A 16,317-nucleotide genomic window follows, 5' to 3' on the forward strand; every position below is an offset into this window, starting at 1 on the left:
CATGGTTCAAAGCCAGCCCGGGCAGGAAGTCAGTGAGACTCTTATTTCCAATAAACCACTGGAAAACAGGAAGTGGTGCTGTGGCTCAAGCAGTAGAGCGCCAACCTTGAGCTGAAGAGCTGAGGGACAACGCCCAAGCCCAGAGTTCAAGACCCACGACCGACCAAAAAACAACAAAAAAAAACCCCTATAACCTGTACTATCAAAGATACCATATTACAACAAACTTAGGAACTAACATAGCACCTATGCACTCCAATGATTATTGAAAAGCTCTTCTGGAATGGAGTGAAGGTTTCAGCCCAGCCTCTATTTGTCAAAGGTAGCAAGAACTTAAGAGATCAAAGTAGGCCAAACACTGCTTGAAAAAGGAACTGTTTATATAAAATATTACTTCCAAACAAGTCCATCATCCACAGCCTAAACCCATTCTTATACTAAGCTTCTGAAAATAGTTCTTTCTTTTTTTTTTTGTCGGTCAAGGGGCCTGAACTCTGGGCCTGGGTGCTGTCCCTCAGCTCTTCAGCTCAAGGCTAGTGCTCTACCACTTGAGCCACAGCGCCACCTCTGGCTTTTTCTGCTTGTATGGTACATGCAAGGGAAGCACTCTACCACTGAGCCACCTTCCCAGCCCCTAAAAATAGTTCTTAACTCTATCTTCATCCAAAGACAAATTAACCTACCACTCAGCACTATGGTAATCTTTAGAAGACATATGCTGCTGCCACTATCCAACTTGGTTCTCTACTCCCTCTTGTGGGAGCCTCAGTATAAGAGTTGTTATCTTTTTCCCTTTTCTTTTTTTTTGTCAGTCGTGGGGCTTGAACTCTGGGCCTGGGCACTGTCTCTGAGCTCTTCAGCTCAAGGCTAGCACTCTACCACTTGAGTCACAGAACCCCATCCTAAGAGTTGTTATCATAGGTTTAAGACACTTTTTTTTTTTTTGGGTCCGGTCATGGGGCCTGAACTCTGGGCCTGGGTGCTGTCCCTCAGCTCTTCAGCTCAAGGCTAGCACTCTACAACTTGAGCCACAGCGCCACTTCTACTTTTTTCTTTTTGCTTATGTGGTGCTGGGGAATCGAACCCAGGGCCTCATGCATGCAAGGCAAGCGCTCTACCACTGAGCCATCTCCCCAGCCCGGCCATTCTTATTTTTAACGTTCTTTACTATCTTTACTCCTACCTACTCAGGAGGCTGAGATTTGAGGATTGAAGCTCAAAGCCAGCCCAGGCAGGAAGGTCCATGAGATTCTAAGCTCCAATAAGCCACCAGAAAACAGGAAATACACTGTGGCTCAAATAGTAGAGTGCTAGCCTTGAGCTGAAGAACTCAGAGCCCAGTGCTGGTGCCAGTGGCTCACGCCTGTAATCCTAGCTACTCAGGAGGCTGCTGAGGTCTAAGATTGTGGTTCAAAGCCACCCTGGGCAGGAAAGTCCCTAAGACTCATCTCTAATTAACCACCAGAAAACCAGAAATGCTGCTGTGGCTCAATGGTATAGCACCAGCCATGAGCTGAAGAGCTCAGTAACAGAGCCCAGGCCCAGAGTTCAAGCCCCACAACCAACATAAATAAATAAATAAAATTAGCAATTATCAGCCAGAAGCCAGTGGCTCACATCTGTAACCTTAGTGTCTAAGGAAGTTGAAATCTCAGAATTGCAATTCAAAACCAATCTAGTAGAAAAGTCTGGGGGGGAAAAAGGATTAGAAGTGTGAACCAAGTGGTAGAATACCAGCTATGAGCAGAAAAAGCCAAACCAGAGTGCTAGTGAGTTCAAGCCCCAGTACTGGAATTAAAAAGAAAAAAATTATAGACATTATTGACAGGGCTAGCGACACTGAGCAGCTACTACTAATCCTGCCTGCTCAGAAGGCTGAGAACTATAAGATCACAATTGGAGGTCAGCCAAAGCAGAAAAATTTGCTGGACCTCATCTTCAAAACAATCAGCAGCCAGGAACCGGTGGCTCACGCCTGTAATTCTAGCTACTCAGGAGGCGGAGATCTGAGGATCGCAGTTTAAAGACAGCTGGGGCAGGAAAGTCCGTGAGACTCTTATCTCAAATAAACCACTAGAAAACTGGAAGTGGCACTGTGGCTCAACTCTTATCTCCAATAAGCCACTAGAAAACTGGAAGTGGCACTGTGGCTCAAGTGGTAGAGCGCTTGCCTTGAGCTGAAGAGCTCAGAGACAGCGCCCCAAGCCCAGAGTTCAAGCCCCATGACCAACCAAAAAAAAAAAAAATCAGCAAAAAATAGGACCCGAGCCCAGCACTGGTAGCTCACACCTATAATCCTAGCTACTCAGGAGAGTGAGATCTGAAGATCGAAGTTCAAAGTCAGCTCAAGGCAGGAAAGAGACTCTTATCTCCAACTAATCACAGAAAAAGCGCAAGCAGGAAAGTCCATGAGGTTCTCTAATTAACTATCAAAAAAACTCAAAGTGGAGCTGTGGCTCAAGTGGTAGGGTGCTATCCTTGAGCAAAATAACACCAAGATAGCACTCAGGCCCAGAGTTCAAACCCTAGGACTGGCCAAAAAAAAAGTAGGGCTGAAAAACCCTACAAAATTTCAAACTCTAGCTCGAAAATCAGGCCTAGATTCAATTTTCAATTCCTAGTATCAGCAAAAACTAAATATAATGATATTATCTAAAGCCAATGGACAAGGCCTGAAACTCCAGTACCATAAGACAAAGAAACTGTTCTCTAGCTAACATTTATTCATCCTTTCTAAACAAGGAATAGCACAATATATGGCAATTTCCCTAACTCCTCTGTATCTCAATCATTTTTTTATTACTACTGTTATTTTTAGGTTAGGGAAAAAATTTTCATAAAGTAAAAGACTAAAATATTACTAATTGTCATTATTCAGGACATACAACATATATCAAAAAAAAAGTTGCCAAACCTATGACCTGTAGAATACCTCTGATTCAAGGAAGTCTCTAATTTTTTTTTTTTGTCGGTCGTGGGGCTTGAACTCTGTGCCTGGGCGCTGTTCCTCAGCTCTTCAGCTCAAGGTGAGCGCTCTACCACTTGAGCTACAGCGCCACTTCCGGTTTTTTGGTGGTTTATTGGAGATAGGAGTCTCACGGTCTTTCCTGCCCTGGCTGGCTTTGAACCGCGATCCTCAGATCTCAGCCTCCTGAGTAGCTAGGATTACAGGCGTGAGCCACCAGCGCCCGGCCGGAAGTCTCTAATTTTAAAAACTAACTGTATAGAGTTAAGATCGGTTTTAATAAGGAATAAAAAAAGATTGCATACCATAGTCTTGTTATCAGACGACAGACCTAAGGAAGCAAAAAAGAAGTTTATTTAATATTCTTAAGTCATAAATGAAGTCAGTAATGTGACAACATAAAAAATAGTATATAGGGCAAATAACATTTATCTAATAATGAAAAAGAAAAGGCAGAAAATTCATCTAGAGATGATGTATGCATTCACTGCTGGTGGGAACATAAATAATGAAACTGCTTTGGAGTTGGCAGATACTTAAAAAATTAAACATACAAAGTCAGGCCCTGATGGCTCAAGCCCCTAATCTTAGCTACTCAGGAAGATGAGATATGACGATCACAGGTTGAAACCAGCCCTGGCAGGAAAGTTCATGAGACTCTTATCTCCAATTAGTTACAGAAAAAAACAGGTAGAACTGTGGGCTCAAGTGATAGAGCACTAGCCTTGAGCAACAGAAGCTTACAGACAGAGCCCAGGCTGAGTTCAAGCCCTAGGACTACCCCCTCTCAACTCCCCACACACCAGCAAAAAAAAAAAAAGTTAAAACATAGCTGGCCACTGGTGGCTCATATCTGTAATCCTAGGTACTCAGAAAGCTGAGATCTGAGGATCATAGTTTGAAGCTAGCTTGAGCTGGTCCATGAAATTCTTACTGCCAAAAAAAAAACCAGAGTTAGAGCTGTAGATCAAGTGGTAGAGTGCTAGCTTTGAGGACAAAAGCTCAGGCACAGCACACAGGCCCTGAGTTCAAGCCCCAAGACCAACACATACACACAAAAAAAGTTAAACATACAATTACCATTGACCTAGTAATTTCATTCCTAGATAAATATCCTAGACAAAGATACACAAATGTTCATAGTATTATCCAAACTAAACAAAAAGTGCAAACAACCCTAACATTCCAGAATTTTCTTCCATTCCTTCATTCACTTTGGCAATACTGGATTCTAAAACTCAGGGCTTTCCCCTTGCTACCAAAGCACTCAACCACTTGAGCCTCCCATTTCCTGCCTTTAAGACACTTTTGCTATACCTTTACCAAATCTTTTCCTTTTTTTGTCAGTTGTGGGGCTTAAACTCTGGGCTTGGGCGCTATCCCTCAGCTCTTCAGCTTAAGGCTAGCGCTCTACCACTTGAGCCACAGTGCCACTTCCAGTTTTCTAGTGGTTTATTGGAGATAAAGAGTCTCACAGACTTTCTTGCCGGGGTGGCTTTGAACCATGATCCTCAGATCTCAGCCTCCTGAGTAGGTAGGATTACAGGTGTGAGCCACCAGTGCACAGCTCGTAATAAAGTCTGAACTCAAGATCTTACACTTATTTGGTTGGCTGATGCTCTACTACTTGAATCATACATACCACTAGACAGGCTTTTTGCTGGTTATTTTGGAGATGGAAGTCTCACAAACTTTTCTGAATAATTTGGCCTCAAACCACCATCTTCTGATCTCAGTCTCTTGAATAACTAGGATTAAAGGCCTGAATCCATCAACATCTGGCTCCATTCAGGTTTGATTTGGGGCTTGAACTCAGGGCCTGGCTCTGTTCCTGAGACTCTCTGTGCTCGGTCCATGAGCATCTTTGTGCTAAAGGCTAGCGCTCTACCACCTCAGCCACAGTGCCACTTCCAACTTTTCCTGTTTATGTGGTACTAAGGAATTGAACCTAGGGCTTCATGCATGCTAGGCAAGCACTCTACCACTAGGCCACATTCCTAAACCAATAAAATTATTTTTTAAAAACCCAGGGCTGGGAATGTGGCTTTGTGGTAGAGTGCCTGCCTAGCATGATGAAGTCCTGAGTTCAAATCCTCAGTACCACATAAACAGAAAAGGCCAGAAGTGGCACTGTTGCTCAAATGATAGTGCTAGCCTTGAGCAAAAGAAGCTCAGGGATAGTGTCCAGGTCCCAGTGCCCAAGCCCCAGAACTGACAAAACAAAACAAAAACCCACAATAATACTAATTTTATTATCTTAAGTAGTATACAACAGGGTTATAATTCAACATGTCAGTTTATACCTTTTTTCATGTTCTTTTATGATTAAAATAGGAACATATTTATTGATTTTTTTTCATTTACTATCCTTCTTGTATTTTTTTTTTTGTTTATGATAGTAGGATCAAACCTTGTGCATGGCCGGGCGCTGGTGGCTCACACTTGTAATCCTAGCTACTCAGGAGGCTGAGATCTGAGGATCGCGGTTCAAAGCCAGCCCGGGCAGGAGAGACCGTGAGACTCCTATCTCCAATAAATGACCAGAAAAGAAACTGGAAGTGGCGTTGTAGCTCAAGTGGTTGAGCGCTCGCCTTGAGCTGAAGAGCTGAGGGACAGCGCCCAGGCCCAGAGTTCAAGCCCCACGACCGACAAAAGAAAAACAAAAACCTTGTGCATGTCCAGTAAGTACTCTATTACTGCATTACATACCTAATTTTTGAGAGAGGGTCACTATGTAGCTCAGGCTGGCCTTAAACCTGCTTAAAAGCCCAAGCAGGCAACAAAATTGAGATCCTTTAGCCTTTGCCTTCTGACTGCTGGGTTTACAGATGTATACTACCACTCTGGACTTGACTTGTTTATTTTTGTGCCAGTTACTGGGGATTGAACTCAGTGCCTGTCCTTAGCTTTTCTTGCTCATGGCTGGCACTCTAACACTTTAGCCATACCTCCACTTCCAATTCTGCTTCTAAGTTGGAGATCAGAATCTCATGGGCTGGTCTGGCTTTAAACTTTGATCCTAGCCACCACTGGTGACTCACACCTATAATCCTACCTATTCAGGAAGTTGGGATCTGAGGATTATGGTTCAAAGCCAGCCTGGGCAGGAAAGTACAGGAGACTCTCATCTCCAATTTAGCCACCAGAAAACTAGAAGTGGCACTGCGTTTCAAAGTGGTGGCTCAAAATGGTAAAGCGCTAGTCTTAAGCAAAAACAAAAACAAAAAAAACTCAGGGACAGTGTCCAGGCCCTGAGTTTAAGCCCCATAACCAAAAAAAAAAAAAAGCTTTGATCCTCAGAGCTCAACTTCAGTAGATCACAACTGTGAATCACTGTACCTGGCTAGAATTTTATTTTTAACATAGAATAGTCTGCTATACTACAACATAGATTTATTTATCCAATTATTTTATATACTTTCAGTTATTAATATCTAAAAATAAATCCTTAGTTTCAAATACATTCAAGATTATTTCCTTTTAAGTTCTTAGAAGTAAAATAATGAAGGTAAAATACAGTCTTTTCCCTTTTACCACTTATACTATCCCATAATACTGATAATTTTATGCTGATAAAAAAGCAATTTCATGCTGATAAGACAACAGACTAAGTAAGAAAAGTAGTAGAAAACTCTCTGGGAACATGCAGGGAGGCCAAGACAAACGGTGGCAGCTCCTATTTCTTATAACATCAGAACCCTCTCTTAACTGCTTGAAAATCTTAAATATGACTTAATCTGAAACAACACAAACACTACAACCTCTTAAGGACTTCCATAACTAACATGTTTACCTAAATTTGAAATAATGAAATCTTTATCAAAAGAGAAAGTAAGTAACTTTCTCATATGATCTTTGTACTCTTACCTTTTGTTGGAACAGAAGAAATTCCAAACCTGCAGGAAGAAAAACAAGCTAGATTTTAGGAAGCTGTTCACACTCTTGCTTGTCCCCAAGTCAAGGGTATATGACACTTCTAGCTTGTGATCTCAAGTTTTGCAATCATTAGCTAATTCTAACAACCCTATGAAAGAGGTTCACTTTACTCTCCTTCTCACGAAGAGTCAAGGGAATATACTAAAAGGAATCTTTATCCGTCAGTTCCTGACTCTTACCTATTATAAAACCTAATGATTAATAAAGGCCCATCTATACCACATTCAGATCAGCAGAGATATTGTAATAGAGTTAGAATGTGTTCATTTCCTTTTAGCTGGGTATTATTCTACTTAAAATCAACAATTATAATAAAAAGTAGAAGTCACACCCCTAAAGCTTTCATAACTATGAGATCCAAAAAGCTGGAGACACTCACCTAGCTGCACGAGCAGCTTTCTTACTCTCCAAACTGACAGGTACATTGAATCGTTCAGCCCTCTTCTGCATTCTCTAAGTGAAAACAGATGAAAGAGGAAAAGAAAAATTTCAGTTTCTAGATTTGAAAAGTTGGTTAGAAGCCAGGTAGCACTGGTTCAGAATCCTAGCTACTCAGGAGGCTGGGATCTGAGGATCCCAGTTCAAAGCAAGCCCAGGCAGGAAAGTCCATGAGACTCTCATCTCTGATTAATCACCAAAAAGCAGAAAGTGGAGCTGTGCCTCAAGTGTAGAGCACTAGCCTTGAGCACAAAAGCTCAGGGACAGCTCCCAGACTCTGAGCTCAAGCACCAGGATTAGCACAAAATAAAAAAAAAAGTTGGTTAAAGGTTTACTTTACAGATATCAGTAGTAGTTTTAAGGATCTAAACTTAAAACATTGACAGTCCTCGGAGCTGGGAAGGTGGCTCAGAGGTAGAGTGCTTGCCTTGCATGCATGAGGCCCTGGGTTCAATTCCTCAACACCACATAAGCAGAAAAAGACGGAAGTGGCGCTATGGCTCCAGTGGTAGAGCGCTAGCCTTGAGCTGAAGAGCTGAAGGACAGTGCCCAGGCCCAGAGTTCAGGCCAAACAACCAGCTAAAACAAAAAACAAAAACACTGACAGTCCTAGATTCTATTAGGTTGTATGTATCCTAAAAGCTTATGGAACAGCTATTTCCTGAGAGTAAACACACACAGATGTGCACACACAAACTCCCTACTACCTTCATGCTCTAGAAACAAAAAGGAAAAATAAAACTCACATTCTGCATAAAGCCAAAAACATGTCATCTTTGGTTGATCTTTGGAAAGAGAGTTAAAAAATAACTTGGTTCTAACTGTAGTGGTAATTTTCCAGTTAGAAATGAGGCAGGGCTGGGAATATGGCTTAGTGGTAGAGAGCTTGCCTAGGATGCATGAAGCCCTAGATTCGATTCCTCAGTACCACATAAACAGAAGAAGCCAGAAGTGGTGCTATGGTTCAAGTGGTAGAGTGCTAGCCTTGAGCAAAAGAAGCTCAGGGACAGTGCCCAGGACCTGAGTTCAAGTCCCGAGACTGGGGGGAAAAAAAAGAAATGAGGCAGCAGCAACTCATGGAATTCTAAAATTTTAATAGTTCCTACCTTGGAAAGGTATAAAACTTAACAGAAAATATCAACTAGAAGCTGGTTTGAGATTTTGAGATAGAATCCAAATAAATTTTAATATCACCTGCTAGCAGGTAATAATTTAAAGAGGACACCATCACTGCTACTTTTTCAAGCCTATCAAACTCTAATCATAAGATGACAAAATTTTAAATAAGAAGACTATTTCAAAGCTGATACCCTATGTCATACCAAATATTCTCCAAAGAATAGTTAAAATTCCACCATAAAGGTGTCAATACTGATTTTCTGCTGTGAAAAAATTCTGAAAAAACGAAGGGCAAAAAATAGAAATGGCTAGACATGACAGCACATGCCTGTAATCCCAGCATTCAAGAGGGTGAGATGGAAGGCTCATAGTTTGAGGTCACACTGGGCTCCATAACAAGATACTGACTGAAAAAAAAACAGACAAAAAGAGACAGACACAGAGACAGAGAAATGCTGACACTGCTCTAGTATGGAGCAGAATTCCTACCTCAGTCTGTGATATTTCAGATGTAATTTTTACTACCTTCTTCTCTGCTGCCCTGAAAAAGAAATATTTTTCAGAAATCAGGAAATTGGTATTTTATATCAAAACCTAAGAAATGTACAAAAAGTTGCGCTGCCACTGTTAGCTCCCCTGCAACCTCTTAATCCAAAGAAAACTCTGGTTCCTTTTACTGAGAAGAAAAAGTCCAAATAAGACTGTTTCTTTTTCTGAGGGGGGATGGGAATGTGGCTTAGTGGTACAGTGCTTGACTAGCATGCATGAAGCCCTGGATTTGATTCCTCAGTACCATATACACAGAAAAAGCCGGAAGTGGTGCTGTGGTTCAAGTGGTAGAGTGCTAGCTCTGAGTGAATGAAGCTCAGGGACAGTGCCCAGGCCCCAAGTCCAAGCCTTAGAACTGGCAAAAAAAAAAAGGAAAAAAGTCAACAGGAAGTCTAGTTTAATATTTTGGGCCAAAGAGAAACACTCAAAGGATATAAAAAATGATTTCATTTTTTTCCTAGGAACTTTAAATTTACTTTTGGACTAATGACTAGTTCTCCAACCCTAATTTAAATACCAGCTTCCAATTTTTATCACAACAATAACTAATGAGTACTCAATAAGCCCCAATTTCCTTGTTTTACAAATCCCTTATTTCTCCCAAGGGGACTGTGGCCCTAGTTGAAGCAGTCAAATTGGAACAAATAAAAATGCCAAAGAGAGTGAGAAGAAACAAGCTTAAGGGGGGGGGGGAGAGTAGAATTAGGAAAACATGGCAAGTTACAGGCAAAAGGTTTAAGAGAAAACAAAAGGGGGGACCATAGGGGCGGGAGACAAAGTTCAGAAGTACCTAGGATAAATGGAAGGGCATTAACTCTCCAACAAACAACTCCAATAAAACTGTGGGTCATAACCAGTCTCATTAAGGTCCCTCATTTAGAGACATGAACAGCTTTTGTTCCAATACCCCGGACACTTTTCCCATTTGATGCCCTGAAAGGTAGTAATGGTTTAATGACATTTTCAGAGGAAGCAATTCTGGAACAGGAAGCTACTCTCTCCTCCATCCTTTTGTTGGGAGGTCCCTGAACCAAAAGACAAGCAATGGGTGCCCCCTGCTGACCATATCTAAGTCCTACAACATTTAACTACCTTGGGTGCAAAACAAAACAAAACAAAAAACAAACCAGCCATCAAATTAGAAAGTTATATTCATGAAGAATCTCAGGTCAGAGTTGAAAAAGAAGTTCCATTCTGACTATTCAATGACACTTTCTAACTTGTTCAAGCAAAAAAAACAAAACAAAACAAAAAAACACCCACAGAAGTTTAATGTTTTACTTGAAGATCAATGTCAGTAAGAGAGCAATCCTCTCAATCAACCACAGATTAATAACTTCCTCCTTTTCATCTTTGAAGACAATCACTGTAGTAGAACTCACGGCAGAAAAGGAACTAATTCAACTAGTTCAGACCACTTATATTCCAACTCAAGACACAGATAAAACTCAAGTAATAATGCCTATCACATTCTGGGGGCTCATGATATATTTCTACTCTTCACCTCCAAATCACAAAAACTACTCTAATTACACACTTAACAAATGTTAAAGATAGTCAACGTCTTTCAAAGCTCTACAAACTTTCAAACCTCATTATTTTAACCTAAAGAAGCTAATTATTATTGCATTCAGTTGATCTTACTTCTTGTCCCAGAAGTATTTTAAGGTTCTCACTAAGTCATGTTCTCAGGGCACTGTATCTTATTACAATGGGAGCCATGGCTAATGCCTGGCTCATGCTTATCATCCCAGCTACTCGGTAGTCCTAGGTCAGGAGGATCAGTTCAAGGCCAGCCTAGGCAAAAAAGTAAGCAACATATACCTTAACAACAAAAATTGGCAAAGCAGTTGCACCCATCATTCTAGTTAGTTGGGAAGCCTAAATATGTAGGCTATAGTCCAGGCCAACACAGACAAAAACCTGAGATCCTATGTTAAAAACAAGGTAAAAATTTGAAGACATGGCTCAGCTGAGAGCTCCAGTGGAACAAGCAAAAAAGCAAGCAAACATCATGTCCAGAATTCAAAACCCAATATAGGCAAAAACAAAACAAAACTGATATCCATTTAAGCTAGGCACCAGTGCTCATGCCTATAAACCTAAACTATTTAGAAAGATAAGATCTGGAGGCTCCAGGTGTAAAGCTAACCCAAGCAGAAAATCCAAGAGACACCATATCCAAAAATAACCAGCAAAAAGCCAGCCTGGAGGCATAACTCAAAGGGCAGAATACAAGCTGAACAAGCAAGTAATAATCAAGCCAATACACTGACTTATACTCTCAGTGCCAGCAAAAAAAAAAAAAAAAAAGTTATTGTACAGGAAAGATTACCCAACATGAAAGAAAACTCAAGAAACTGCATAGTGTGTTTATCTGTATCCACATATAAACATAAATATATTCCTATACACACAAGGTTAAATACCCTCAAAAGAATCTACTAAAAACTTCTGTGAAGGCTTACTGGAAGGAACAAGGATGTAGCTTAGTAGAATAGTGCTTGACTAGAATATACAAGGCCCCTGAGTTCTATCCCAATTTCAATTTCCTAAGAAATGAGGGATAAAAAAATGTCTGAAGGAAATACTTAAATTTATAAACTCTTCCATGTACTATTTCTTTCATTTACTTTTTTTTTTTTGGGGGTCAGTCATGGGGCTTGAACTCTGGACCTGGGCACTATCCCTAAGCTCTTCAGCTCAAGGCTAGCACTCTACCACTTGAGCCACACCTCCACTTCCAGTTTTCTGGTGGTTTATTGGAGTCTCTCGGACTTTCCTGACCAGGCTGGCTTTGAACCCCAATCCTCAGATCTCGGCCTCCTTAGTAGCTAGGATTAAGGCGTGAGCCACGGACGCGCAGCCTTTTTTAAAAATTTTTTTCTATACTTAAATCTACTTCATACAGCTATCAAAAAAAAATGATAGAGGGACTCAATTTTCCTTAATGTGCTAACAAAATGACTATTTGGGGAAAGAACCCTGAACAAAAATGCCTATCAACCTCATAGGATGGTTTAAACAAACTGAAACCAATTTTCCATTCTAATATTGGTCTTCCTTTCACTATATATCACAAAGAAAGGATATAGTGTTACTTGAGAAATAAAACATCTGCTCAACTCCCTCCTTCACTACAAAACTCCTTTTATGCAATTTTATGCTTTTTACTGGTTAACTGGAAAGAGAATTTCACACAATTCTGCCCAGGCTGACTTTGAACCACAAACCTCAGATCTCAGATTCCTGAATAGCTAGGATTACAGGTATGAGCCTGGCCATTTTATATTTTTCTATAAGACTGTAGTTCTAGAAGAATAAGTTTATAGAATTTTATGTAACAGATAATCTTACAGATTCTGCAATAATTCTTATGATGATCCTATGAAAGAACTAAGGCTAATACTAAACTATTTCTGAACTTGAAGATATCTGGTTTTAATCACCTATTATATAACCTGAAGACAAACTGCTTTACTTCACCTGAAAATTCTGGGTTTTTGTTGGTGTTGTTTTTGTTTGTTTTGTGCCAATACTGGGGCTTAAACTGAAGCCTCATACTTGCTTAGCTTTTTTTGCTTAAGGCTGATCCTCTACCATTTGAGCCACACCTTCACTTCCAAGTTTTTTCATAGTTAACTAGAGATAAGAGTCTCTTAGACCCATCTGCCAGAGTGGCTTCAAACCTCAATCCTCAGATCTTAGCCTCTTAAGTAGCAAAAATTATAAGCATGAGCCATTGATGCCTGTTCTCCTGAAAATTTCTAATTAACGAGAAATGAAAAAGTTAATGGGAACACGTAAGAGGTAAATAGAATGAAACTTTAAAACCAATAAAAATAGCACTGTCTGCATTATGCTCAGATTGTTTTTAAAAAGACAATTACACATCAACAGTTTTTTCAGGGGGTTCTTCTTCTTTGACAGGCAGCTCTATGGGCTTTGGTTCTTCTTCCTAAATTGAAAACAAAAAAGGTTCACATGAATCAATAGTAAATACCCATCAACAGAAAATTACAGTAATCCTAGCTACTCAGGAGGCTGAGCTCTGAGAATCGCCCAGGCAGGGAAGTCCATGAGACTTTTATCTCCAAAAAACACTAGAAGGGGCTGGGAAGGTGGCTCAGTGGTAGAGCACTTGCCTTGCATGCCTGAGGCCCTGGGTTCCATTCCTCACACCACATAAGCAAAAAGAACCAAAGCCAGAAGTGGCGCTGTGGCTCAAGTGGTAGAGCGCTAGCCTTGAGCTGAAGAGCTGAGGGACAGCACCCAGGCCCAGAGTTCAGGCCCCACGACAGTACCCAAAAAATGAAAATAAAAAATAAAAAAAATTTAAAAAACACTAGAAAACCGAAAGTGGCGCTGTGACTCAAGCTATAGAGCACTCGCCTTGAGCTGAAGAGCGCAGGAACAGCGCCCAGGCCGAGTTCAAGCCCCACAACCAATTTAAAAAAATATATATTACAACCCCAGAATGAAAAAAATCTCACAGAACTTTCACTCTGTTCTTGAGCTCCCCAAATAAATTAGCATCTAAAATACTGTAATGGTTAGTATTGAGCAACGTGGAAAAGGCAGTAGCACACTACCAAGCCAATTAACCTTAGTTTTTCCAACTTACCTCTGTTTCATCTCCCAATACATCTTCTTCATTTGCCTCTTCTTCAGCTAAAGAACATTAAAATATTCAGGTCAAATTGCATTACAAAACCATCTTGATGACTGAACTAAGAATAAAGATACAATCACTTTGCTTTCCCAAAATAAAATTAAACAGTGAAGGCCGAATTGATGATTATATAATCTGGAACATTTGAAAAACTGGATTTTGGTCAAGACTACTGGTTCATGCCTGTAATCTTAGCTACTTAGGAGACTAAGATATGGAAGATGGTGGTTTGAGGCTGGCTAAGGCAGCCTCAAGTCTGCAATAGTCCATCACCAAAATAACTACTAACGAGCCAGATGAGCTGGGCAATGGTGGCTCATGCTGTAATCATAGCTACTCAAGAGGCTGAAATCTGAGGACTGTTCATTGCCAACAAGAATGGAAAAATTCCCAAGACTCTGCTCTCCAATTAACCAACAAAAAGCCAGAAGTAGACTGGGGTCAGTGGCTCAGCTCTGTAATCCTAGCTATTCTGGAGGCTGAAAACTGAAGACTGAGGTTTGAAGTCAGCCTGGGCAGAAAAGTCTATGAGATTCTAATCACCAATTAACTACCAAAAAGCTAGGAGAGAAGGAAAAAAAAAAAAAGCTAGAAGAAGGGTTCTGGCTCAAGTGGTTAAGTGCTAATCTTGAGCTGCCCCCCCCCAAAAGCCAGAACTAGAGGTAGAGCTTAAGTACTAGAGTACCATCCTTAAGTGAAAAAGCCAAATAAGGCATAAAGCCCTCAGTTCAAGTCCCAATACAGACATACATACAGGTGTGCATGCTGGCACACAACCACATACACACATACCAAAAAACAAGCTAGACTGGCCAGACTGGAAGTGTGGATCAAGTGGTAAAACACCAGCCAAACAACTGAGCAAGCAAATGCAAGGTCTCAGGTTCAAAAACAAATATTTGGCTAGGTCTATAGTTGGTGACTCAGGTCTATAGTTCTAACTACTTAGGAGTCTGAGATCTAAGGATCATGGTTCAAAGCCAGCCCAGGAGGAAAGTCTGTGAGATTCTTATGTCCAATTAACCTCCAGAAAACCAGAAGTGGCACTGGGTTCAAGTGGCAGAGTGCTAACCTTGAACACAGAGGCTCAGTGACAGAGCCCAGGCCCTGAATTCAAGCTCCACAACAACAAAAGTTTTTCAAAAGACAGAAGCAAAAAAGTAACAGGAGAATATTTGATTTTCCAAAAACTAAGACTCCTACTTAGGAAAGGATGCCAAAGAAAAATTTAAAAACAAATCACAAAGAAAATATCTCAAGAGCTGGGCGCCGGTGGCTCACGCCTGTAATCCTAGCTATTCAGGAGGCTGAGATCTGAGGATCGCAGTTCAAAGCCAGCCCAGGCAGGAAAGTCCATGAGACTCTTATCTCCAATAAGCCATTAGAAAACCAGAAGTGGCGCTGTGGCTCAAGCAGTAAAGCGCTTGCCCCAGGCCCACTACCAAGGGCGGGGGGAGGAAAGAAAGAAAATATCTCAGGAGGGTGCCAAAGGCTCACACCTGTAATCCTAACTACTAGAGCCTGAGATCTGAGGGTCACAGTGCAAAGCCAGCCTAGGCAGGAAAGGCTGTGAGCCTTTTTTTTTTTTGCTGGTTGTGGGCCTGAACTCTGAGGCGCTGTGCCTCAGCTCTTCAGCTCAAGGCTAGCACTCTAGCTACTTGAGCAACAGCGCCACTTCTAGCTTTTTCTGCTTATGTGATACTGAGGAATGGAACCCAGGGCTTCAGGCATGCAAGGCAAGCACTCTACCACTGAGCTACCTTCCCAGCCCTGGCTGTGAGACTTTTGCCTCCAATTAATCACCAGAAAACAGAAGTGGAGTTGTGGCTCAAAGTGGTATAGCACTACCTTGGGTGAAAAAGCTCAGGGACAGTACCAAGGCCCTAAGTTCAAGCCCCATAACCACCCCCCCCCAAAAAAAAGAATAAAAAGAAAATATCCGTGTCTGAAAACAAAAAAAGTTACTAGAATTAAAAAAAGAAAAATCGGAGCTGGGAAGGTGGCTCAGTGGTAGAGCGCTTGCCTTGCATGCATGAGGCCCTGGGTTCGATTCCTCAGCACTACATAAGCAGAAAAAAAAAGCCAGAAGTGGCGCTGTGGCTCAAGTGGTAGAGTGCTAGCTTTGAGCTGAAGAGCTGAGGGACAGCACCCAGGCCCAGAGTTCAGGCCCCACGACCGGACCCAAAAACAAAAACAAACAAACAAAAAAAATCAAGCCAGGTACTGGTGGCTCATGCCTGTAATCCTAGCTACTAAGGAGGCTGAGATCTGAGGATTGAGATTCAAAACTAGGTCTTATCTCCAATTAACCACCAGAAAACCAGAAGTGGCGCTGTGGTTCAAGTGGTAGAGTACTAGCTTTGAGCTGAAGAGCTGAGGGACAGCACCTCTGCCCAGAGTTCAAGCTCCGGGACCAAAAAAAAAATCTACAAACTAGTAAGGAACCTCAAAACTGGGCAAACAAACCTAAGAAGCTATGACAAAAAGGAAATATAAGTTAAAAACAACAAATGAACAGATAGGACACTTGATAAGTTATCAAATTTAGGTTTGTGTAGATACAAAAACTCTGATGCATCAGTGTTAAAAGTATGATTTAAGGCCCTGGTGGCTCAGGCTTATTGTCTTAGCTACTCAA

General features: G+C 41.2%; 1 protein-coding gene across 2 annotated transcripts in view; it reads right to left on the bottom strand.

The window, feature by feature from the left end:
- Nucleotides 1–16,317, bottom strand: part of Sarnp (SAP domain containing ribonucleoprotein) — a 63,072-nt gene that overhangs the window by 38,605 nt on the left and 8,150 nt on the right. For both annotated transcript variants that reach the window (XR_001175239.1, XM_013021039.1), the window contains exons 3-8: nt 13,632–13,678; nt 12,898–12,965; nt 8,948–8,999; nt 7,281–7,354; nt 6,833–6,861; nt 3,271–3,296 (exon numbers count right to left, since the gene is read on the bottom strand). Coding sequence is in view for 1 of the 2 variants with exons in the window: in XM_013021039.1 (XP_012876493.1) it covers nt 3,271–3,296; nt 6,833–6,861; nt 7,281–7,354; nt 8,948–8,999; nt 12,898–12,965; nt 13,632–13,678 (296 nt within the window). In the remaining variant the exon portion in view is untranslated. The remainder of the gene's footprint in view (nt 1–3,270; nt 3,297–6,832; nt 6,862–7,280; nt 7,355–8,947; nt 9,000–12,897; nt 12,966–13,631; nt 13,679–16,317) is intronic.

The sequence above is a fragment of the Dipodomys ordii genome, unplaced genomic scaffold (assembly GCF_000151885.1).
Source record: "Dipodomys ordii isolate 6190 unplaced genomic scaffold, Dord_2.0 Scaffold3, whole genome shotgun sequence".
In the NCBI taxonomy this organism is placed as follows: domain Eukaryota; kingdom Metazoa; phylum Chordata; class Mammalia; order Rodentia; family Heteromyidae; genus Dipodomys; species Dipodomys ordii.